We start from the raw sequence: 25729 nt of genomic DNA, 5'->3' as shown, positions 1-25729 counted from the left end.
GCACTAACCAAAGTATAGAAATAAGAAGGGAGGCCTAGAGAGGTGGCTCAGAGGTTAAGAGTGTGTAGTGCGCTCGTGGGAGACCCAAGTTGGGTTCCCAGCACCCATCCACCTGTAAGACCAGCTCAGGGGATCCAACACCCTTTTCCAGAGACACCTGCGACCGTATATGCAAACCCGCACGCAGAAGCACATGACAAAAAAAAAAAAATCTTTTTTAAAGGAAATAAGAGACCATGAAGATTAATACAATTTAGTTTTGTAAGATTTTTTTATCTGATTTGTTACATAATGGAATCATTTAGGAATTTTGTTTGGTAGCTGCAATTCATGTTCTACTTCTATTACCTACTTACACTGAATGTGCACACAACACCTTTGACAGAGAGAGGTGCCCTTGAATCCTTATTGGAAATGATCTTAGCATTCACAGCTTTAAGACATTTGCTTTTCTTTTTCAGGGATTCCACATAAACTGTATCAACGACTTCCATCCAGGATATGTAAATAAACTTCAAAAGATATCAGTGCTTTAAAAAGTTTTTTCCAAGTAATTTCCCCCCATAAAAATAATATCGAAGTAACTTTTACCAGTGATTCTAAAGACTTTATACATGATTAAACTAGTTTTAAAAATAGACATTAGAATTGGATTAGCTCATCAAGAACTGTGAAAAATCCGGTATTCGACTCTAAGATTATATGTCACACTTCCACGGCTTCGTGGATGCTAGCAGAAGAATGAGGCTCTGGGTCAGAAAGAGAGGAGAGCCAGCTACTCTGAGCGATGGCCAGAGAAGCCTCCTGTCTGTACTGGTCCTCCAAACAGATTCCCATAGACAACTTAGAGAGCCACACAGCAGACAACATTGTAGCAAAGTAACCTGCCCTGTCGCAAAGGAGACCCTTTGAGTTGGCCTCTGCTGTGCCAGACCACACTATCTTATGTATTTTGGCTTTGCAATTCCTTGTTGAATTCTATCAAATGTTTTTTATGCATTTATTGAAGCAATAATTTTTCTCATATATATAATTAATATAACATTGTTATATTAATTTTGAAAAACCTCCTATTCCTGGAATAAACCCTACTAGGTTGTATTTTGATTATTCTTTTAATGCATACCCCTGGGGCTCACTCTTAAGGATTTCTTCTACAATTAGGCATTGTTTGTGTATTCGCTCTCAACGACTTTGCCTGGTTTTAGTATTAGAAAAGTCTTGACTTCTAAAATGCCAAGTAATATCCTTGCCTGTCTCAGTGCCACAGCTATGCCTGGAAGGTAATAAATGAACGCTGGATGAATAAACTCTCCTCAAACGGGACAGTGTGTCTCATGCTGAACACTTTCTTAGCAAGAAAGGGATCCAAAACAATATGGAGTTTCATGTCTCTCCCTAAAGAGTAAGGATTGAAAATTTCCTTTGAAGATTTGCAAATGAAACAAATTATTGTTTCCTACCCATCTCCCATTGGTTTCTAATCAATGTCCTTGATAAGACATACCACAGCGTAAACTGGAAGCAGACCTTCCGGCTTTGTGGTGTGTGTGTGTGTGTGTGTGTGTGCGCGCGCGCGCACGCGCGCGTGTGTGTGACACGTGTGTTGTCACCGGTTAACATTCTATATTTGATTGTACAGGGGACACTATAATGTGAGAACATCTAGCAAGTCCCTTAAATTGTGGAAAACTGTGGAGAACTTGTCTAGGAACATAATATAATTATAAATTGATATATAATGATATAATGATAAATTGATAGTTCTAAGCAGACAGAATTCTTGGCTTCCCACTGCTGGTTGTAGTACCTTGAACATGAGATTCAACCTTTCTCTGCCTCCATTTCCTCATCTGTTACATGAACACCAAATAACAACCACAAACATATTTAAATAAAATGGTACACGGAATGGCTCTCAACGCATAGTAACCATTATATCAGCATTAACTATTACTTCATTTTTAATATTTAAAAAATACTATAATTGAAAATTTAGTGAGAAATAATAAAAATTCAGATTAATAAATTAACTTATGCCAAACTATTTGATGTATAATAATGATATAGTCTCTTAAAGCATATGTTATAGCTTGGGAAATGTTTTTAATTATCTTCATGATAATTCCTTCTTACTGGTAAATAGAGAAAGAGAGTCTCAAATGGTTAACTTGTTCCAACATGCATAACTAGCACTGGCCATTTAGACACACATACACACACACACATATACATATATGCATATATATATATACATATATACATATATATATATATGTAGCTGGTATGAGCTGCAACATTTACACATAAAAATACCCATCAGTATCTGCAGAAGCAGCAATCTTGATATTTCCAAAACATATACTATACTAAGGTTGAACTTTCCAGATGCTTTTAGAATGTGTTTCTACTCACATTTCTCTTTTCAAAACTGTTCTTATTCATATTCTTTCCCATACGCCAAGTCCTCCAAAACCCCCTTCCCTGCCCATCTAATTTTGTGTTTTCTCTCTTAAAAAAAATAAAACGAAGACACAAAAGAAAAAAGTTACTAAAAAACATGGAGTCTGCTTTGTTGGCCAACTACCCATGTGCATGAGACCTTCCCCGGAGTGTGGTTGATATGCCCGGAGTCATGTCATTGAAGAAAACTGACTGCCCTTCTCGCTATTGTTGGGGCATGGCTTCTTGGCTAGGGTGGGCCCATGCTGAGAATTTGAGTGACTTGAGCCTATGCAAGTCTTGGGAGTTCATGTGGGCATCCGTCTTGTTGTGTCTGGAAGACAGCATCTCCTGGGAGTCACCCACCACGTCTGGACCTTACAATCTTTTTATTTCCTGTTCTGTGGACATCCCTGAGCCCTTAGGGGAAGAATGTGATAGAGACTTCGCATTTAGGGCTGAGCACTCCCAAGTCTCCCGTCTCTCCACATTGCCCAGTGGAAGGCCTCTGGTACTCACCACCAACCGCAAGAAGAAGTTTATCTGATGCGGGTTAGGAGAGCCACTGATCACAGAGGTCTGATGTTTAGTTAAGATCTTTCTCTTTCCGGTCTCCTTCCTGCCTTCCTGTAGTGGGTTTTGTCTCGGAGACCTGTGGATATGCCCTGCTAGTAGCAAAATGACTTCAGAAAATGCCAGAAATGGGCAACCTTCTCCCAAATTCCAAGCCACAGTTGTTACACCAGATGGTTGATTCAAAGATAGGAGACTAACACAGAAGAAGATGTGTAAATTCCTCTTTTATCCTCTTGACTTCACTTTTGTGCGCCTCGTGGAGATCATCGCTCTCGGGGACAGGGTAGATTGATTTAAGAAACACACTGCCAAGAGATTAGCGCTTCTGTGGCTCCCCACTTCTGTCAACCGTCATGGATCAATGCACCCAGGAAAGGAACAAGAGGGGTTAGGAGCCATGAACATTCCCTTGGCATTACATCCCAAGTACACCATGGCTCCGTATTATGGAGTCTTAAAGACTAATAAGGGTATCTCCTTCAGGGGCCCCTTTATCATTGAAAATAAAGGTATCCTTTGCAGATGACGTTAAATGATCTTTCTCTTGACTGTTCCGTGGATGAGATTCTGAGACTAGTTCAGGCCATCTGGTTCACTGACAAAAGGGGACAAAGGGGGTTCCGAGGTGGCTGGGAACACCTGGCAATGATCACAGCAAGCTGGTGTCCCCAAAGAGTCAAGACTATTTCTCCAAGCAGAAGTTAAACTATGAACTGTGTTTATACCAGGCAGGAAGAGTATCCAGGAAAAGAAAATCTCTTTGGTGCTTTATTTTTGCTTAAACACAAAACACGGTGTGATTGAAGACATGCCTTTCCTACCGGGTTGGGGAAAGTCAGTCTTCCTTCCACTGGTGGGAATGGCCTGTGGGCAACCTTTCCTGTACCAGCAGCAGGGCATCAACCGGCTGTTCTTTTGTAATGTCTTCTAAACCTGAACTGAGGGAAATAAAGCGATTTCTCCCCACTCTGTGGGCTGCCTCTTCATTCAAATGATGGTGTGCTTTGCTGTACAGAAGCTTTTCTTTCAGAAGGTCCCATTTATGAATTGTTGGACTTTTGATGCCTGACTTTTTCATGGTCCTGTTCAGAAAGTCCTTTCCTGGCCCAATGAGTTCAAGCCTAGTACCTACTTTGTTCTGTCAGATTAGTTAATTCTAGATTAGTCTGGTTAACATCTACAAACCTTGTTTTAAGTATTGAACAAGTTGTTAAATACGGTGTTGCTGAGATAGACAGCTGGATGAAAAGTTTATATCATCTCTTATTCACTGATGGTAGGAAAACTGCCCAAGTCATCCCTACGTCACAACGGAAAAGAAGACAATCTGAAGTTGTCCGGAAATAGGATATCAGTTATCAGTTCTAATTGCCTCTAATTTTGTCATATCTGAGTGATCTGTGTTCAAGAATGAACAATAAAACTGTTTTGCAGGAAACTACATAATGCTGTATATTTGTATTTTCAAAACTAAAATGAGAAAGGTTATAAGAAAATATTATAAGAAAACAGTGTACCCTCAAATTAAATGTGTGTTCTACCCCGTTACCGTGAACATCTGAAATTCTTTATATTCTTCAGTGCTCCTGTTACTGGCTTCAACATTTGCTTTCCCAAAAATTGATAAAATAATGCAAACTCTAGACAGAAATCTGTCAGTTGCCGTATTAGTCCTTATACCCTGCCAGTGCCCTAGCTCTGCCCTACCGTTGAGTTGCGAGGTTACGGCATCTCTCAGGCTCCTCAGCTCTGTGAAGTGCTGGGTTTAAACGCATTAGCCCAACTTGCAGCAAGGTCTCCCTATCAATAACTTTTGTTCAATGTGGGCTGCGGTGGATGTCTATGTTTGAAAAGAGAAATCAGAAATATGAAAACTACTGAGGAAGGTATTTCCAGCAAAGGTGTTTTCTGAGTACTTATCCATCTGCCAGCCTGTCTGAGAGCAGGAAATTACCCCGTGCGGATGTGTCAGGACTCCTCTTTGGGGTCTATATTTCTCAGTCCGGGAGCTACATTAGGCTAGATATGTACCTGGCTTTCCCAGGGTGAAGATAATAGCAGAACATTTTACCATTGTTAAATTTGTTTTGAAATAGTTCATGATGAATGTCTTAAAGACATCCCTATGCATGTAATGTAATGTGATTTGTTGGTGACACCGGTCTTCAAAACAGAATGACTTTACTAGTTCCATACAGCCAACTGTATGCAACAAAATGTAGCTTCATGGTAATAGATAATAACAAGCCCTACACATCCATGTATTCTTTTGATATAATAGGTTTATATTTATAGATTTTTATTAAGATCTATACAGTTGCCCACCTAACTGTGTGGTTTGCGAGTTACAGCTAATTACAATGCTATCTTTTAAAGCAGACTCCAGGGTAGGACCGACATAGATTGGACGCTGTGAGAGAGACAATTTGGGGAAGCTAGTGAGGAACAGCACAGACCACCCTTTGGCTCCATTCAGGCCAGCACTCACCTATAAATAGAAGGCATGGTACCATTTGCATTAAAGCACGTGTCTTGCTACAATGCAGTACTTGCGCATGAACTGTGTCTTATAAGGGAACCTGAAATTTATCTTTGATGTTAAGAGTGCTTTGATAGGCCATAAGACCTAGGTAATTCTCAATACAATTTTCAACTAAGTCTAACAGAAGGGAAGAATTTCTTGTGACTTTACACTACTCCAGGCCCTAGCCTTTTCTCCCCCCTCCTCCACTACAGCTCCTTACCAGAAGAAGTAAAACCTTTCAAGAGAAAGATCATGCTTCCATTGGAAATTTTTTAAAAGATTCTACCTAGAGATGAAGATCCAAAAGTATAGCTCAGCAACCCCAGAATAAGTCATTAGCTAACACTGTTTATTAATCAGCATTAAAATCAGAAAGGAGGTTGCAGTTGAGTCTCGTGTTTGAATTTTCTTTAAAAGCTACGGAACCATGTATTCCGTAACACTATGCATTCCGGTGAGTTACTGAGAGGAGCTAGAAAGCCAGCTGCTTCCCCAGAATGTCTGCCGAGACAGTCTTGTAATTCTTCACATTCAGTGCCCTAAAATTAGAAAATAAATGCGCATTTAATCTTAGTAGCCTAGGTAGCATACCTTTACATTTGTTGAATATTTGCATTAAAAAACTAAACCAATATATTTTATAACATGAAATTCCATAGCAATTGTCTGTGGTGCCGGTATTAAAATCAAGACCTCATAATTCCAGACATGGAATCTGCTTCTGAGACCAGTGGAACCCAGCCCACAAGCAAAAAAAAAAAAAAAAAAAAAATCTCATTAACTTAAAAAAGCTTTGTACTAAAGTCAGATATACTTGGAAAATCTAGGAAAAATATGAAATACAATTTCACCCCTAGTATCTGTGAGTTTATTAGCTTTAAAATTAGTATAGGGGGATTAAAACTGGATTATGGGTGATGAATGATCACATAAAAGGAGAATTCAATAAACTAAGTTACTACCACAAATAAACCTCTGGCTTCTCTGAGGAACAGTCAGTTGCTACGCCCCTGCTCTGAGCATATTATAAGTGTATCAGAGAACCTTCCAGGTTTATTAGAAGACAGCACAGAAAACTTTCACACTGCCCCACAGAAATGGTTGAAGGTGGGTATGATAGAGGAAATTCCAATTTCATTTTCTGTTCTGTTGGATGAAGCTGGCAGAGAACTGACAGGTGGCTGAGCAAAGAATAAGGCCAAAGGATCCAGAAAATGAGCGCCGTGTCTCCTATTTCAGACCCAACACTCTGCCCCCTGGCCCACACAGAACATCGCTTCTAAATACCGCAGCTTAAATAACAAATTTACCCCACTAACCCGGCTGCATGAGGAAAAGTTGCTTAGAGAAACGGCTCGATTTTAATTTGTTCTTTTAGAATGTTTTAATTTTGTTAAGGGTCATTAAGAGTCCACACAATTGCTGAGAAACAGATAATGTTAATATAAATACAGATATCCAAGTAGTCTCAAGTGACGTGTAATATAGTGCTTTCCATAAGGCAAGGCAGGTATGTGGGATGTCACTGGATTTCCTTATTTTTAAGATTCATTTTTATTTTATGTGTGTGAGTGTTTTTCTGCATGTATGTCTATGAAGCATATGGTACCTGCTGAAGCCAAAAACAGGGTTTCAGATCCCCTGGAAAGGGAACTAAAGACATTTTTTGGTTGCTGTGTGGGTTCTGAGATTCAAATCCAGGTTCCCTAGGAGATCAACCACTGAACCATCTCTCCAGGCCTTGAGCTCATATCCACCACTTTAAAAACTATGGACATGGAACTGGAGATGACTCAATGGTTTAGAAAACTTACTGGTTTTGCTGAAGACCCAGCTTCTCTTCCTAGCACCCACATGGCAGCTCAGAACCATCTGTAACTCCAGATCCAAGGGATCAGATTCCCTCTTTTGGCCTATTCATGGACCAGGTACACATGTGGTGCACTCATACACATAAAATAAAAATAAATAAACTAACTGAAGTATTTGTTAAAGCATCTAAAAGGTAGAAATAATTTTCTTGTTTATGGACTAAGTATGAGATGAGCCTACCTTCTGACATTCAGCGCCATTATACTTTCCATGGGTCTGCTTTTCGGTCCATTTGGCGGATGGAAAACCTTCTCCCCTTTCCCAGGAATCACCCTGGCTAGTTTAACCATGTAAGGGTCAGCTGAGTGTGCCGGGTAAGGCTCAAATGTCCCTGCCTTCATGCCACCAGCCTATAAACAAAAACAAGATAACTCAATATGTTTGTAGAACGCATCTACAAGATTACACTGTGAGGAAGCTCATATATTCCTTTCTAGTTGATAGACTTAGTTTTATATTTAAAGTTATATATTCTGTTAAAAGACCAACAAATGGTCTCTCTACTGCCAATTCTGTAGGACCCAAACATTACAACTCTAATAAGTTTCTATAAGACAGAAATGTTTGTAGAAGGTAATATTCTACACTGTTACCAAGCATTGATATTTTTTCCAATTTTAATCAAGCTATCAAATAGTGATTTAGTAACTCTGTTAATGAAGGGATGAGACAAATGTAAGATACATTTGGAATGGATACTCTATGGAAGGGGATAGGGAGCTTGGCACTAATGTGAGGTTGCTGAATTTCAGACAATGATGCTAAGATCCCCTCCCCACAAAGGGAATAGCAGAGACCCAGACACTGAGAGGAAAACATTATCTACTCTAGAAAAGCCTTGGGGTCCAGCACAGGAAGGCCAATGGTTTTTCTACCTACATGTGAGATGCACCAGAAACTACTTGGACTTTTTAAACTGATTTGATTGGATGTTTATCTTTACGTGATTCAGTCATTAAGACGATTCCATGCGGTGACATATGACTGCTATCTCAACCGAGGGCAAAAGGCCTCAAATTCAAGGCCTGCCTGGGCTTCTAATAGCTAGAATTTATGAGTGAGATGAGGAGGAAGTGGAGGAGGAGAGGGGAGGGGAGAGGGGTAAGAGTTAGGGGAGGAAAAATGAAGAAGACAGGAATACAGTCCAATGCCAAAGCATGAGCCCACCACGTGTGGAGACCTGGGTTTGGTCCATAGCAATGTAATGAACCGAAGGAAAGAATAAAGCAAGCAAACCAATTCACTCTGTGGAATTCTAATCCATTTAATTAAGAATCCTTTTGCTTGTAATATCTAAGCCAAAGTATATATCCAGATTGAAACTAGATAGTATTTACCTAGCTTGAAGCATACATATATATGCCTATTCTCAAAGTATTATATGTACATTTTTAATTAGTCAGAAAATTTTTTGTCTTCAAAGTCTTTTGTTTCATAGTTATCACAGAATTTCTAAGCCCCCTTAGGAAGCAACCTGTGAGAAAACCAATGCTAGTGTGTCCTATTAACTGCAAGACAAATATATCCAAGAAACCTTGAATGGGTCATGATAAAATGCATTCCACAAAAGAGATGGCATGCTGGCTAGCTTTTATGTCAATTTGACATAATATAGGATTATCTGGGAAAAAGGAATTGTAATCAAGAGAATGCTCCCATAAGATTGGCCTGGAAGCAAGTCTGCTGGACATTCTTTTGATTGATAATTTATCTCAGAGGGCCCAGTCCTTTGTAAAGAGATCCCATCCCTGGAAAAGTGGTCTGAGGGTACATAAGAAGGTGGTCTGAGGGTACATAAGAAGGTGGTCTGAGGGTACATAAGAAGGTGGTCTGAGGGTACATAAGAAGGTGGACTGAGGGTACATAAGAAGGTGGTCTGAGGGTACATAAGAAGGTGGTCTGAGGGTACATAAGAAGGTGGTCTGAGGGTACATAAGAAGGTGGTCTGGGGGTACATAAGAAGGTGGTCTGGGGGTACATAAGAAGGTGGGCTGAGCAAACAGTAAGCAACCGTCTCCATGGCTTCTGTCCTGCCTCCAGGCTCCTGACCTAACGTCTCTCAACAATGGATTTGTAGGCTGAGGGAAACCATTCCCCCACCCAAGATTCTTTGGGTCATGGTGTTTCCTCACAGCAACCATAACCCTAAGACAGAAATTGGTATCAGGATTGTGGGGCATTGCTGTGACAGACCTGATCATTTTGTTTTGCTGGGACTGTGGGAGGAATTTTGGAACTCTGGGTTAGAAAAGCTGTTGAGCACTCAGAGATCAGCAGGCTAATGCATGGGAGCTCAGAATATGAGAATGTTGAGAGCCTGAGGCCTGGACTGTGAACTCCCAGAAGGAAGTCTGAGAATCGAAGACCGGCAGGGCCGTTGTACACTTTGAACTAAGAACCACTAAAGTGAAATCTTTGCTTTGCCTGAACAACTGATGTCGGGTAGCTGGGGCCAAGAAATTAGCATTGATTAAAAAGAGAGCAATAGTTAAGTGTGGTGGCTCATGTGTTTAATCCCAGCACCCAGGAGGCAGAGGCAGGTGGATCTCTGCGAGTTAGAGGACAGGCTAGTCAACACCGTGAGTTCAAGGCTAGCCAGGACCTTTAGAGAGAGACGCCGTGTCTTAAAAATCCAGGGAGAGACAGACAGCATCTCATTAATCACAGCTGGTTCTCCAGCCCCAGCTAAACAGAAATATAGATTCTTAATTCAAAGTCCTGCTTGCACGCTCCTGCCTTCAGTCCTAGCCCTGACCTCCTTCTGTGATGACGAACTAAGATCTGAAATAAACTTTCCTCCCCAAGTACGTTTGCTTAAGGTGTTTTATCACAGCCATGAAAACCCGCATTTGGAACACATAGATTATTTTGAAAAGCTATAAGGAATCCTCAGGCAAGTAAAAATAAACAAATTTAAAACAAACACAAAATGAATAAAAGTGAAAATGTATACGGTAACAAAATTACCCAATGAAGCTTTGAAGAATAGAAATCTGTACTTATATACAATTTCAAAAATATAAAATAATTTATAACTTTTTATTATTAAGTTTTGAAACATGAATAAAATAAATGATTTTTAAGAAAATGTAAATTATTCAAGTTGACCAAAAAGTGAGAGAATTGCAAAAGGCAGGAGGACGCTGAAAGAAATGAGAAAGCTAAGGAAGAGCCCCCTGCTGCAGGTGAGGCCCGATTTCCCATGGGAATTTCTCCAAGGCTTTGTGAGGAATGAAAATTTCCAGGGCTACTTAAATTGTCCTAAAGGAGGGAACCCTCCACATTTACTTGACTATGCTGGAATCTACATTCTATATGAAACAGAACTAGGAATTCAAAAATAATTCTAAGTTATGGGTGCAAGGGGTGGGAAAGTAGTTCCTTCGTGGTCCTTGTTAAACATGTGCAAGGTGGATCGCAGGCCTGATTGCCAGGACCACAGAAACAGGGCCTGGTGGAGAGGAGGAGGAGGAGAAGAGAAATAAAGAAACTTTGGGGGAGTTGGAGAGACGGGTTGGCCATGCAGAGTGCACACTGCTCTTACACAACACCCAGGTTTGTGTCTCGGTACCCATGTCCGATGACTCACAACCGCCTGGAACTTCAGCTCTAGGGGATCCAACTCCCTCTTTTGGCCTCCTTAGGCATGCACATACACATGCATACATATATACACACACATACACACACCACAACACATACACACAGAAGGACATATGCATAAATTATAAAACGGGTGTAAAAATTCTTAATAAAGTACTAACAAGCAAAATGCATACTCAAAGACCAACACAGCATTAGCAAGCGAGACTGATTCTAAGAAATGTATTATGGCTGTTAGTCACCTTTTATAACAAGTAAAAACAGAAAATAAGATGATCTAATAAATAGTTATGCCACTTGATAATAAAATAATAAAAAGCAACATACATTATTTCTGAATTGTCCCTATTTGCACTTACAAAAATAATCCAGAATTATCCTATTAAAGTGAAGATTAAGATAAGGATAGTCACTAGTTACTGATTTAAGTAACTAAGCATGGCCATGTTATGAGATAGAGAAATATTGTAGTAGTGAAGTTACAGATAACATGTACCTAAAAAGCTAAAGGAATTAACAAAACACCTGTTGGAACATACGAGCACTTAATGAAGTATTTGTTCTTCAAGTGAATGTTTTTATAGAGACAACTAACACAAAGGGGAACTGCTGAACTGCTTAAAGTAACTAGGAGCAGATATAAACCATGTAGGCCTGGGTAGTGTAGAACAGAAAGCTGCACAAGAGGCAAGGAGGCCCCTTAAAAGCAGTTCATTTCTAGATCAGAAGATCCAAGTTATAAATGTGGTGATATAGGAAAAATTCTAAACATTGAATTTTCCAACAGAGTATCACAGGGGGTTCATGAGCATGTAGGTATAGGTGTGTGTGTGTGTGTGTGTGTGTGTGTGTGTGTGTGTGTGTGTGTGTGATGCTTGTGTGCGGTGATGCTTGCATTTGAATGTGCAGATGTGTGCACACGTACATGCAGAGAGCAGAGACATCAGGTGTCTTTCTCTACAATTACCTGTCTTGTTACCTTGAAACAGGTTCCCTCACTAAACTGGAGGTTCACTGTTTCTCATAGGCTAACTGCCTGGCCAGCAAGCTCTGAGAATCTGCCTGTCTCCACTCCCCAGGGCTGGCGTCATAGCATAGTTCTTTGCATGAGTGCTAGGGATTCGAACTTAGGTCCTCACACTTTCAGAGAAGTGCTCTTACCCACTGAGTCATCTTCCCATCCCTCTGTCAGAGGGTTTTGTCTGGGGACTTTAAAATAAGTCTGAGTTCTACAGAGAGAGATTAATATTTGTGACGCAGGACAAAAAGGAAAGTGAGGCAGAAGAAATAAACACGGAGACCTGCCAGCTGGAGTAGAACTCAAAAGTACATTCTCAGAATTGAGACTCTGACATTATAAAGATATCCCTTCGGGGCTAGGGAGGTGGCTCAAGTGTTAAGAACACTGGCTGCTCTTGCAGAGGACAAGGGGTCTGTTCCCAGGACCCACAGTGGGTGACTCACGACTGTCTGTAACGCTAGTTCCAGGGCATCCCACACCCTCTTCTGGCCTCCAAGAGTGCCTGCATGTACATGGTGCAAGGCACACATGGATGGAGCAGACTAGAAAATTATCTCAATGCAAAGGACAAACATAGATATGCTCTGAGCCTGCAGAAACATCTTCCCGATCTGATCAGCACGTGCATCCTAGTAGAGTCTACAGTGAGACGAACAGCAACGACCAGAACTAGGGAGGCCAAGGTTGAACTAGTGTGCGTCACAGTCAAGGCACTTTTGTTTTTGTTCCTACCACTCAGCAGCTTCTGAAGCAGCAGGAAACTTAATTTTCATCATTATTTCAAAACTTACATGATGGCTTTCAAAGTTTCACTGGAAATTAAATCATATTTAAAACAAACAGCAATTGTTTCGCTGTAACGCCTTTCTCATCTCAGCCATGCATTGTAGCTCTATTTTTCGTGAATGTGTGTGTGTGTGTGTGTGTGTGTGTGTGTGTGTGTGTGTATACATACGGTATGCATATGTGCAGATATGTGTACTGGTATGCTTGTCAGCGTCTGGGCATGTAGAGGTCAGATATTGATGCTAGGTATATTCCGATGTCATGTGCCACATTACTTTTTGAGACAAGGCTCTCGCTAAACCGGGAACTGATTTCCGGCTGCACTGACTGGCCAGCAAGCCCCCTGTGATCAGCATGTCTCCGCCCTCTGCCCTATACCCATCCCTAAAGCTGATGAGCATGCATCCAGACTCAGCTTTCCCTGGATGCCGGGGATCCAACTTCAGGTCCTCATTTTGAACGGCAAGTACTTTACCCATAGAGCCATCTCCGCAGCCTGCTCTGTGGCTTTATATGATGTTGTAAAACTTCATACAAAGAAAGGCTGATCATTTACATGAGCACTACAATAATTTAACAGCAAAAGACAGACTCTTTCCCACCCACTCCCTTCATGTCCCTCCCTTATTCCCCCTGGTCTTTCTATATAGCCCAGGGTGGCCATGAACTCAAAATCCTCATGCTTCAGCTATCCATGTGTCAGGACAGGGATTAAGAGAATGGGACTCTTAATGTTATTTCTTTATACTGCTCAGTTATATCTCAGTCCAAACCTTTTACCTTTTTACCAGGAGAGGAGGGCTTAAAAGGCTTCAAGAGGGACTCCTTCTTTTCTTCCCTTTTGAATGGAGGTAAAGGATTCTCCAGAAAATAAGGGTTATTATCAAAATATTCCTTAGGGTGAAGATTCAACTTGAAAGGGGCCCCTTTGAGTAGCCGATGATGTTCTTCATTATCTTTCTGTAAATTGAAGAGTTTGAACGTACACAATGTAAGTTATACATGTTAGACATAATTCAAGGCTAAAATCACCTTTTAAATTAATTATACATGTAAAAAAAGACATGCCTAATTATGAATAAGTGTAACTCTCATTTTGAACAGAATTCATTTAGATACAGCAATCTATCACGTGAACAAACCCTTACTACATACCTGGACAGCAGGAAGGAAAAGGATTGGTCTCCAAGTCAAATCCCAGTTCCTTTTTGCTTTTTAGTATTTTTTTTTCAGGAGTTAAAGGAAGCTGCTGACCTTTGGTGTCATGTATTCAAGTGTAAATAAGAATACTATTTCCCTTTGACATTGTTAAAGATCAAATGAGATTATGTAGAGAAAATATTTGGCACATGGTTGGCTCTTCGTAAATATCAGTTTTAGTCCTAAGCACAAAAAAAATACCCAGTACTTCCACTAAAACATTTTTATATCATAGTATTTTTAGCTACCTAATACTCAAGCAAAACAAAGGTTATTTTTTCAGTTTTATATTGTAATCCTTTCCATGTGGAAGAACTAAGTTTAAAAATTGCCATCTCTAGATATAATAGCAAACAAACTATTTGTGAAATAAGATTTAGAAGGATAAAATATTGATTTTTTTTCACTTTACACACATGGAATTTGACATTTCATCCTTTAACAAACTGAATGGAAACAATTTAAAGGAGATTGAAGTGCTCAAGAGAAGGCATGTATTCCCTAGTAGGCTGTATTAACTAGTTCTGTGCCAACTTGCCACAAACTAGGGCCATTTGGAAAGTGGGACTCTCAGTTGAGAAAATGCCTCCATAGCCTTGTCCAGTAGCATAAAAACAGACACACTGATCAATGGAATTGAACTGAAGATCTAGACATAAGCCCACACATCTTTGAACACCTGATTTTTGACAAAGAAGCCAAAAGCACACAGTGTAGAAAAGACAGCATCTTCAACAAATGTTCTTGGTTAAATGGGATGACTGTGTGTAGAAGAATACAAATATAGCCGTATTTATCACCCTGTACACAATTCAATTCCAAGTGGATCATGAACCTCAAAATAAAACCAGATACACTGAGCCTGATAAAAGAGTAAGTGGAGAATCGTCTTGAATTTCTTGGCACAGAAAGGAACTTTCTGAACAGAACATCGACAGCACAGCCACTAAGAGCAACAACTAATAAGCAAGGCCCCATGAAGCTGAAATGTATAGAAATAGGCATGATATTTCAGGCAAAGCTGCAGTCTACAGAATGTGAAAAGACCTTTACCAATTATACATCTACTAAAGGATTATTATTTAAAACAAATAAAGAACTACAAAATCTGAACATCAAGAAAACAAGCAAGCCAGTTGAAAAATGGTTAATAGCATTAAGCAGAAACACAAATGGCTGAAGAACTTACACTACCTTTAGTCATCGGGGGATTACAAGTTAAAACTACTTTGAGATTTCATAGTACCCTAGTCGGAATGGCCAAGATCAGTTAAAAAAGTAATAGTTCATGCTGGTGAGGCTGTGTGTAAGGGGCACACTTATCCATTGCTGGAGGAGTGCAAACTTGTACAACCATTATGGAAATTAACATGGTAGTTCCTCAGGAAGCTGGGAATTGGTCTACCTCAAGACCACTCCTGGGCATATACTCAAAGGACTTTTCCCCCTACTGTAAGGACACTTGCTCAGCCATGATCATTGCTGCTCTTTACATATTATTTAGAAATTGGAAACTCTAGAAGTCCATCAACTGATAAATGAATAACAAAAGTGTGGTGCATTTACACCATGGAATATTATTCAGCTGTTAAGCAATATGAAATTCTCAGGTAAATGGATAAAACTAGAAGAAGAAAAAAATCATCCCAAGTGATGTAACCTAAACTCCAAAGAGACAAATATATGCGTTCTCTTCCAAGTAGATGTTAGGTTTTAAGTCTTCCAATGTGAGCGCTACAATATGAATGGCCACAAAGGTTAGGTACCTAATAAGGAACCAGCATGGAGGAGAGGAACTCCAAAGGAAGAGGAAATACAATATATTGTTAAGGAGAGACAAAGGGGAAACTAGAATAGGAGGATTAACTAGGAAGGAGATGGAAGTGAGGGGTAAAGGAGAGAAAAGGGGGAGAGAGAACTAACAGTAAAGGCCATTTGAAAGGCCATATAGAAACCTACCACTATAGAAGCTTCCTAAAACACATACATACATGAAAAAAAGCTAAGTAGGATCAACAAATAACAGGAGAAACAGAGCCCCACCAAATATCTTATGCTACCAAAATCTCCAACGACAGAAATGAGCATCTTATTGAGATATTGACCAAAGGGGCCCCATGTAAAGCTCTGAACAGTACAGATTATTGGCAAGGCTATATGTGTTACTCTTTATGATGTGTTGGCAAGGCCCTATTGCTGGAGACAAGACTTACAAATGTCATCAAAACCTAAGAAGTTCAGCTGGTTCCTAATTACAAGCTTCACCTAACTAATATTCATGGTACAGGAAGGTACTCTGCATGCTATGGGAGGAAAGATATTATCATTAAAATCTCCCAGCTACAAACCCTGTGACCTATAACAGTGATCTCCCTCAAAAATATATGAGTGCATTAGTGGCACATATATTTTGGGTGTAACCAACAACTTTCTGATTGGATTTAAGGCCATTCAATGAGATGGAATCCATTCCTTACACCGTTAAAGTGGCCAAGAATCTATATAGGTCATCTGTCTAGGGGAAAACCCAATATTATTATTCTGCTAAATGAACATAGCAATAAAATGACTCTTAAATGGTAAAGTGCCCTCCCCATAGATCAGGGGCTTGTCCAGCCCTCATCAGAGAAGCGTCTTCTTATACTGTATTTTAATTAAACAGATATCCACAACTTGAAAGTGTATAAAGAGTGAGAGACTTTGGAGTACTTAGTCCTAAATGGGATGTCTTCATCAAAGCCCTTCTCTCATGGCTTAAGGAACCTATGCAACAGAGGAGACAGAAAGATTGAGAGCCATAGGTGACGGACGACTCCAAGGAAACAGAGTCTTCCAGACACAACAGGACAGGTGTACATATGAACTCAGAGACTGCGGCAGCAGTCACAAGTTCCTACACAGGTTCAAGCTGGATGGATTCCAGCAAGGAGAGAGAAAGTGGACATGGCCTCCCTAGAATCTAGAAACTATCTGCATTTGATACCTGCTGGCAGAGATAAAACCAGTCTTCTCCAATGAAGTGTCAGTGGCTATGTCAACCATACTTCAAGGCGGGCCCCATTCCCAGGTGTTGCCAACCAACACAAAATGAACTCAATGGGATGTTCGTAGTCACTGTGCTTTGTTTAGGTGATTGATCTTTAGATTGTTTGACCTCCATTTTCATGGATTTGTCAGTTTTGGGTTGGGTTTTTTTTTTGTTTTTGTGGTTTTGTTTTATTTTGTTTTGTGTGCATACATGTGCTTCTTGATTTGTTTGTTTGTTTTAAAGCAGTGGTTCTCAACCTTCCTAATGCTGCAACCCTTTAATACAGTTATGCTTATTATGGTGACCCCTCCAACCATAAAATTATTTCATTGATACTTCATCACTGTAATTTTTCTACTGTTATGAATTGTAATGTAAACATCGGATATGCAGGGAATCTGATACACGACCCTAAAGGGGTTGTGACCCACAGGTTGATAGCCACTGTTTTAAAGAGTGAGGACATAAAGTTGGGTACGTAGGGAGGTAGAGATGAGCTTGGAGGAACTGAGAGAGGGGGAAACATCATCAAAATATATGAAGAAAAACATTTTTTTTCAATTGAAAACAAAAAATTGGCCAGTAGGCAACTCTGTGGTACATTTTACTAATTAGTGATTGATATTGGAGCTCATTATGAGTGGTGCCACCCTTGAGCTGGTGGTCATTCCTGAGGACTATAAGAAAGCTGGCTAAGCAAGCCAGTAAGCAACATCATTTTTGCTTCAGTTCCCACATCCAGGTTCTGGCCGCATTTCAGTTCCTGCCCTGATATCCCTCAGTGATGGTGTGTGACCCGAGAGTTACAAGTTTAAATAACACCTTCCTCCCCAAATGCCTCAGAGCAACAGAAACCCTAAGACAGACGTGCATGCTGCCTCTCAGAGTTCTTACTCCTCTTGGTGTCTCCATTTCCCTGTAGAACTTTGTGAGTTCTTAACCACCTGCCCTCCTCTTTCCACGCTGGAGCAGTGGTATTGACCTTTGAGCTATTATATGTACCCTTTGAACAGTACTCCTTAATATTTAGTTCCCATGACAATCAATTGATAATCCATCCAGATTATAAATCACCAAGACCTTCCCTCAAAGACCCCTGATTACACTGACCCACTCTGAGGTCTTTTTAATCAGAAATGTTAACAGTCACCCTATGTAATTCTAATGCCTGCTATTATAATGGAATTTTTAAAAATGTGTTGGATGTTTTGCCTACGTGCACATCTGTTAACCACTTGCATGCCTATTAACAGAGGCCAGAAGAGGATGTGGGATCCCCTGGAACCAGAGTTACAGGTGGGTGTAAACTGCTATGTGAATTCTGGGAATCAAACCTAGGTCTCCTGGGAGAGAAGCCAGTGTTGTCAACCACTGAACCATCTCTCCAGTCCCACGTGGCAACGTTTTAAGGATCCTGTTTACTAGACTGTGGTCATGTTTTATCAGAACATTGTATTTGATTTTTGATTTACTAACTGCTGACTTAGAATATTGCGGACCAACACACAGATACCCCCGTGATCAAAATAGACAGAAACAAAATAAATTTTTATTGTGAGTTAATTTTCAAAGTTGAACAGATAAAGGTTGAAAGGTTCAAAACAGGCGACTTTACCTTGTAATTCAGTTTGGCAGCATCATATAAGTCGGCAGAGTGTGAAAGCTGCTTGCCTATGGTAATATTGGCATAGCTAGAGAAGGAGCACATAATGGTGAATGCAGGGCTCAGGTGATTTTCTAAGCAAAAAGATATATATATATACACACAGTACCAAGAGTATCTTACCCATATCCAGTTCCTTTTTTTCCTGGGTTGGTGTATAAATTCTTCCCAGGTGGCTGATATTTGTCCCTGGGTTTTATCTGTGCACTGAAGAATGGGACAGGGCCACCAATTGTTCCATAATAGCTTCCTAATCCACTTCTTCAATGTCATATGGAGTTTTAAAGGGGGAGATATTAAAACATCAAATTTCATTTATATATTCACCACAAATTATAAACACATTTTAAAGCATTGAAAAAAGCAGAAAATCTGGTTAGATTGCCTGACTGCACTGGGTATGTGTTTCCTCCTGTGGGGTGGTCCTTAAATCCAATCAGAAATCAATTGGTTATCCCTATAAGTCATGCCACTGTTGAACCCATGGCCATATCTCGCACAGTGGCCATTATTGTAGGTCATAGCTGGATAAGACTGCTGATGACGTTTTGCCCACAACAGGTTACATAGCACTCCTTGATACGGAGAGTTGGTCATCAGAAAGGAAGTTTCCTGGTCAGTACCATCTTAATTTCTCCATGTTCTCTGATTCATGCATATTTATAAAAAGAGTTTAGTTACAGTAACCCTACATAAGGAATAACGTTCCCCCCAGAAGCCATAGGTTGTCAAATAAAAAGTCCTGTGTCAGGTATGGGATACCACCCTTCAGCTTCTGAGTCAGGACTGTCCCAGAGAGCCCTGCAAACAATACAGCCTCTTGCCCCTGCTCTTGGAAATCTACCAGAACTCGGTGGTTTAGACCCTATTGCTGAACATACATGAATCATAAAACATGGAGAAATTAAGTTGGTACTGTCCAGAAAGCTTCCTTCCTGATGACTGGCTCTCAGTACCAAAGGTGCTATGTAGCCTGCTGTGGGCAAAAAGCCATTAGCAGTCTTATCTAGCTATGAATTACAATAAAGACCATTGTGGCAAGACATCCCCATAGGTACCATGGTGGCATGACTGTCATAGGGGTAACCGACTGATTTCTGGCCGTATTTAAGGTCAGCTCCTCAAGAGGAAATATGGCTGGTAGAGTAAATCTAGCCAAGAATCCATGGTAGGAATCTCACAGCTTATGGCTAACATAGATGAGAATAATGGGTTAATATAAGTTATAAGAGTTAACAAGAAGCCTGACCTAATGGGCCAATCAGTTTATAACCTTATGGAGTCCTGTGTGTAATTTCTCTTTGGGATTTGCCGGCTGTTGGGGTACCGGGCGGGACAGAAACCCCAACAAGCCGGCCCTCATGTTACACACAGCTCGTGGGGTGAATCTATGACTAATTTCTGCTAAATATACATAGGATCGACCTGCTCTCTAAATTTCTCTCTATGTTCCTATAGATCAGTGCAGCCCTCAGACATCCAGCCGAGAAATGTCTTTCTGCAGTGGACCGTGCTTAATTCAGAAACTCACAGCTGGTCCAAATGCAGAAAAGAAGTGGCCACAGAGCACTTATCCACAAATGGGGCATGCGCGGGACCACCTCACCGCAAGGCTCAGCAACCATCTCAGGACAGGGACAGAAAGACTGTAAGGGTCAGAGGTCAGAGAGGACCCGAGCCAGTGTTTCTGGACAGGGCAGAACCACTGCACTCCTGAACTCAAAGCATCTGGGGCTGCCTGTACAAGACAGCCACGAGATCAAGCCAATTGACACTGTAGCACGGAAGGGAAAGAGCTCAGAGCTTCACCCCTGAGAATCTACGGACAGTTGGCTTCTGGGAAAGGAGAATCGGTTTTCTTTAAGGTGTGGTCCCTAGTGAGTCCACCAGCTCCAGGTGATGTCCCCACACCCAGGAGTATATGGGCAGCACAAACTGAATCCTCGGGTTATATAAAAAGGAAAAGAGGACACAAGGTTGAGAGGTTAGAAAAATGGAAGATGGGGTGGGGGAAGGACAAACATATTACGTGAATTTCTCAAGGAATTAATAAAATATCACATTTATAGAAGATTACCCGTTAGAAGGAAGTCTAAACTATAGAAATGGAGTTTCACTAATTTCAAGTATATAAGAATAAAAATAGTGTTGATCACTCCTCATCTACCATCAATTCTAAACTCAGAAAAATCAAACTTATAAAGTGTGAGTGAAAAATCAAGTTTTAAATTTTAGTTATATAACGTAATAGAGCATATAGTCTTGTGATTTAAATTTTAGTTATATAACGTAATAGAGCATATAGTCTTGTGATTTAAATTTTAGTTATATAACGTAATAGAGCATATAGTCTTGTGATTTAACGGAAAGGGGGTAAAAGAACTTTCACTTTGACAGCTGCTATAATCCAAATACAATGAATCAGTGATAAATTATTTTCTTTGTCTAAAAAGCATTTCTCTTCATTTCACAGTAGTATTTACAATTTTTAGAAGCAGAAAAAAAATACAATGACATAAACATGGTGACCCAAGGCATTTTCCATCATCGTTTTTGCAAAATTTTTGCAAAAATGTATCTTCATTATCTAATTGGCTTTTATTAAATAAACTAGTAGAGAACAGTGACCCAGATAATAAAAAAAACTAATGTAGAAAGAGCTATTTAAAGTTGCATGTCAATCTGTGTCACACAAAATAACTGTCTCTACTAAAGACAATCATAGTTCAAAATTAAGTCCCACAGAGAAGCATTCACTTTAAAGAGAGAAAGCGGGAGCGAGATAACGTATTTTCACGCAGCACTTACGGTTTTTTCTCTCCACTACTAGGGACGAAGGCTTTGCCGAGGTTTTTCTTGGCTTCTGCCATCATATGCCGCCTCCTTATTTGGTTCAGGCTCACATAGCCTTCCCCTTCAAAGACCCTTGTGAACTGGGGCTCGAAGTACCCAGCCTGGAGATTGGACATTACCTTCGATCCCCCGGGTAGCATCTGTCTATTTTTGCTTGCAGCCTCATTAAAGGGGCCTTTAGAAATAAAGAGCATTATAATCTCGACTTCAATACCAATCAAAGGGCATTAAAATGAAAGCAGAAAAACTCTCAAGATGATGAGCCAGTTAAGAGTTTCAGTCGTAAAACACTAAAAAGATGGCATGAAAAAGGGACATCAACAGTAAAACCTAAGAGGTTTTCATGAAAACGTTTGAACATTTGGGTGGAAGTGGGTTTCCTGTTTGTTTTTTAACTTGTCTTTTGTTTGTTTTCTTTTGGTTTGTTTTTTGAGACAGGGTTTCTCTGTGTAGCCCTAGTGTTCCTGGAACTCATTTTGTAGACCAGACTGGCCTCCAACTCAGAGATCTGCCTGCCTCTGTTCCTGGAGTGTGGTGTGGGAGGGGGAGATTAAAGGTGTGCCCAGTGGAGATGACGTCTCAAACACTTTCAACCTCATGAGTGAGACCTTAAAACAATGGTTCTCAACCTTCCCAGGGCTGTGACCCTTTAATGCAGTTCCCCATATTGCAGTGACTCTCAACCAGAAAATTATTTTCATTGGTACTTTATAACTGTAATTTTGCTACCATTATGAATCATAATGTAAATATTTTGGGAGAGAGAGGTTTGCCAAAGGTGTGGCGACCCACAGGTTGAGAACCTGTTTCCGGCCTTAAAAGCTCATCTACCCAGTGGTCCCCATGAACAGTAGAAACAGTGCTTATGTGTTAATATCAGGAAGGGGACATTCCACACTCACATTGAAGCAACCCTGTCCTAGGTGTTTCTTAAGATGCTTAAGTGCCTATGTTCACTAAGAGCCCAGAATGTTCATTTTCATTTTTAATGAACATAAAAAACAGCCCAAGTTCTGTCTAAATAATCAGTTTTCAAGTATCACATTTGCACAACAAAATAATGCAGTCTAGGAATTTATTCAAAGGCCACTTTTTGTGAATATGTAAATTTTCACAATTTGAATCTTGAAAGCCTAAACTTCCAAACTGTAAAGAATTTTTTAAGGTATACACGACCCTAAATGTAAATTTGCTTACTCATTTTGGTAACTGAAATTTTTGTTTTGTTTTGTTTTTTGTTTGTTAGAAACGAGGTCTCACTATGTATCTTTGACTGGCTTGGGATTCTCAATGTAGACCAGGCTGGCCTTGGACTCATAGCGACCCACCTGTCTCCTGTTAGTTTACATTTTTGAAAAGATTACACAGTACATATAATCTCAAATCCTACCATGCAGACATCTTAATGCATCTTTCTTGCTGTGGTTGGTTGCCTATTTTCCTTTCACAGATAACAGTACTAATTTCGTCATCCAGAGACTAGCTAGATATTCTCATGAATATTGTGTACCACTTTTTTTTTTATCATCGATGCTTAGCATAATACATATACTACTCTTATACCTTGACTTTCTAGTTAATCATTTACCTTGGACATGTTTCTATATCAGTTAACTTTTCGTTAAACAAAATCCAAGACTTTGAAAGCATATATTTATATTTTTTTTTCTTGAGGTGGGATATCCTGTAGCCCAGGCTGGCCTTAAACTCCCTATCATTCTGCCTCCACCTCCCAAGTACTAGGATTACTGTAATGGACCACCACACCCAGCTAACTTAGATCTTTTTGTTATGACTTTTCTTTAAAAAGAAATCTTGCAGCTGTTCAGTTAGTATTTTATTTTTCAGACAAGCGATGCCATCCATGGATTCAAATGTTTCTGTAGAATAGTGTTCCATCTAAGACAAAAAGCTAAACATGGGGTAGGAGAGATGAGTCAGTGGTTAAGATCACTTGCTGCTCTTGCAGAGGTCCTGGGTTTACTTCCCAGAACATCAGTTTCCAGAGAATCAGATATCTCCTTCAGACTTTCATGGACACCAGGCACGCATGTGGTGTACCTACATACATGCAGTCAAATACTCATCCACATGAAATAAACCAATAAAAATTTAAAAAGTTAAAAGTGCAACACACTAGAAGGAACTTTCCATGGAAAGAAATAAAATTACCCATGAAGAACAAATGAAGGTGGGGCTAAAGAGGCAGTTCAGTGGTTAAGGACACATTTCCCAGCACCCACATGGCAGCTAATAATCATCTGTAACTCCAGTTCCAGGAGATCCAACGCCCTCTTCTGACCTCCCCAGGCATATGCATGAATGTGGTACACAGACACACGTGTGGGCAGTATACCCACACACACCCAATAAATAAATAAATAAATAAATAAATAAATAAATACTACTTCCAAAAATTTTTCAAAGAATAAGTGAAGGTAAAGGAACCCAGCTCTTATCAAATTAAGCCATTCCGAACTCCGCTTCAATGTCAAAGCTGCCAGTGTCATAATGTCAACGCTAGAACTCGATGCTCTAAAATATATGCCCATAAAAATATAATATTGCCAGACATGGTGGCACACACCTTATCCCAGAACTCTGGAGGCAGAGACAGGTGAATCTTTGGGCATTCAAGGCCAACCTGAGCTATATAGCCAATTATAAGACAGCCAGAGACTGACTCTCTCTCTCTCTCTCTCTCTCTCTCTCTCTCTCTCTCTCTCTCTTCATATGTGTGTGTGTATTATATGTGTGTGTGTGTGTGTATTCCCTTGAAATAAAATCAAAACTTTTGTATTGGAGATGCACGCTATTTAACTATTAAAACTACCAAAGATACTCACGATTGAATGGTGACACATATTTATCTCCCACGGTAATGTATTCCATCTCACTGAAGAGGCCAATCCTCTCCATATCGGTTTTCCCTACTTCCCCAGGCATGATTGCGTCTTGGGGTGGTGACTTCAAAAGGGTCCTTAGATCTTCTTTTGCAACAAAATCCTACTTTACATTAAAAACTACAGAAAATTGTTTTTCTTAGTGGAAAAAAAAAAGATTATTAAATTTCAAACCTAATTCTTTTTAGTTTTCGGACCGGTCAGTTGTTCATCGGTCCTTTTATCTCTCACACACACACCCAACCGCCGCCCCCATCAGATCAACTTGTGCACAGCCTTCCCAAGCTTCATTATGGCCACCTAATGATGTAGGCAACCTTTGTTTCCCCCGTGAACTGATGGCTCCACAGTTGGGAACCATGGTATGAGGGTTGATCCTTTTCACCACACTCTTGAGGCAAAGGTTTTCACTAAGCTGCCCCCCTGGAAGGGAACCGCAGGAATCAAGGGGCCTCTGGCCTAGCCTCCAGAAAATGGCTAGAAGGACAAAGCCCTAACACCACCCTCCACTCCTTTATTTATCAATGTAGCCCCAGAGCCAGCACAGGCAGGGTTGAAGGCTCTTGTCGACTTTGTCCCGACCTTAACTCTTATGTAAACTTACAAAGCATTCATTCACATATTTAACAAATGCTTTGCAAACCTCTCCTCCTCCAGGTCGAAGTAGGAAAACAGATTTAAAAGGCATAAAACTTGGCTTATATAATCAAGTAGACAAGAAAATCGTGAAATTCCACAGAATCAGAATATAGCAAGTTCCCTTCAAAACGTTTGGATAAGAAGGTTCTTCTGTCATAGCCTTGCCCTCTGCAACCTTGCAATTTACTCAATAAATACTTTTCAGTGTTAAGGTGTTTTAGGAATATTTCTTAGACGAGCCTGGGTTGGGATGAGGCCCCCCGACTATAATAGATGGATGGAGAGGGTTGGCTAAAGGGAGAAAATAATTGAACTGAGTTATTTCAACTCAGGAAAAGGAGGCTGGAACTAGGCAGGTATCAAAGGAACACCCCATGTCCGCGAGGCCAAGTCACCTATTCAAAGGGCACCTGATCCCTCAACCAGGATCTGACGGCCCCAGCTCCAGTCGAGGTCCAGTCCACTGCAGAGCTTGGAGAGCTCAGGGACCGCGCGCCCGCGCCCGCGCTCACAGCACAGCTGCAGAGTGCCGCATGCAGCACAGTTCTGCCAGGCGCAGCTGACGCTTGTTGGGCCGAGTTGCCGAGGAAACGGGAGAAACCATTCTCAACAGGCTACG

At 40.4% G+C, this 25729-nt stretch overlaps 2 protein-coding genes and 1 pseudogene across 8 annotated transcripts in view; 2 read left to right on the top strand and 1 right to left on the bottom strand.

Annotated features, from left to right (window-relative positions):
* The window catches only part of Ccdc110 (coiled-coil domain containing 110), a 33178-nt gene extending 12305 nt beyond the window's left edge, over window positions 1-20873 (top strand). For 3 of the 5 annotated variants that reach the window (XM_085680265.2, XM_085680266.2, XM_085680268.2), the window contains 2 exons: window positions 18306-18348; window positions 20174-20873. In XM_085680265.2, coding sequence (XP_085536391.2) covers window positions 18306-18348; window positions 20174-20432 — 302 coding nt within the window. In that variant the 3' untranslated portion in view covers window positions 20433-20873. Of the gene's footprint in view, window positions 1-461; window positions 4465-18305; window positions 18349-20173 lie in introns of those variants that run through there. The other 2 variants (XM_085680267.2, XM_048455620.3) reach the window with 2 other exon arrangements.
* Window positions 3122-4566, top strand: LOC125413925 (peroxiredoxin-1 pseudogene; annotated as a pseudogene).
* On the bottom strand, window positions 5871-25662 carry Cfap96 (cilia and flagella associated protein 96). Of its 3 annotated transcripts, none has more exons than XM_085680270.2 (8): window positions 25506-25662; window positions 24415-24591; window positions 21524-21743; window positions 18839-18976; window positions 18668-18743; window positions 13605-13784; window positions 7595-7764; window positions 5871-6081 (listed from the first exon to the last, which is right to left on the bottom strand). In XM_085680270.2, the coding sequence occupies exons 2-8, from the start codon at window positions 24512-24514 to the stop codon at window positions 6015-6017; spliced, it is 951 nt and encodes a 316-aa protein (XP_085536396.1). In that variant the 5' UTR covers window positions 24515-24591; window positions 25506-25662; the 3' UTR covers window positions 5871-6014. The 3 variants fall into 3 exon arrangements, with proteins under 3 accessions (XP_085536396.1, XP_085536397.1, XP_048311643.2); XM_085680271.2 differs by having other exon boundaries at window positions 24415-24609; window positions 25506-25627; XM_048455686.3 differs by lacking the exon at window positions 7595-7764.
* Window positions 25663-25729: the final 67 nt, after the last annotated feature.

Source organism: Myodes glareolus, chromosome 23 (assembly GCF_982192425.1).
Source record: "Myodes glareolus chromosome 23, mMyoGla1.1, whole genome shotgun sequence".
NCBI lineage: Eukaryota > Metazoa > Chordata > Mammalia > Rodentia > Cricetidae > Myodes > Myodes glareolus.
Note: the sequence above shows the minus strand (reverse complement) of the source record. Positions and strands in the feature narration are given on the sequence as shown.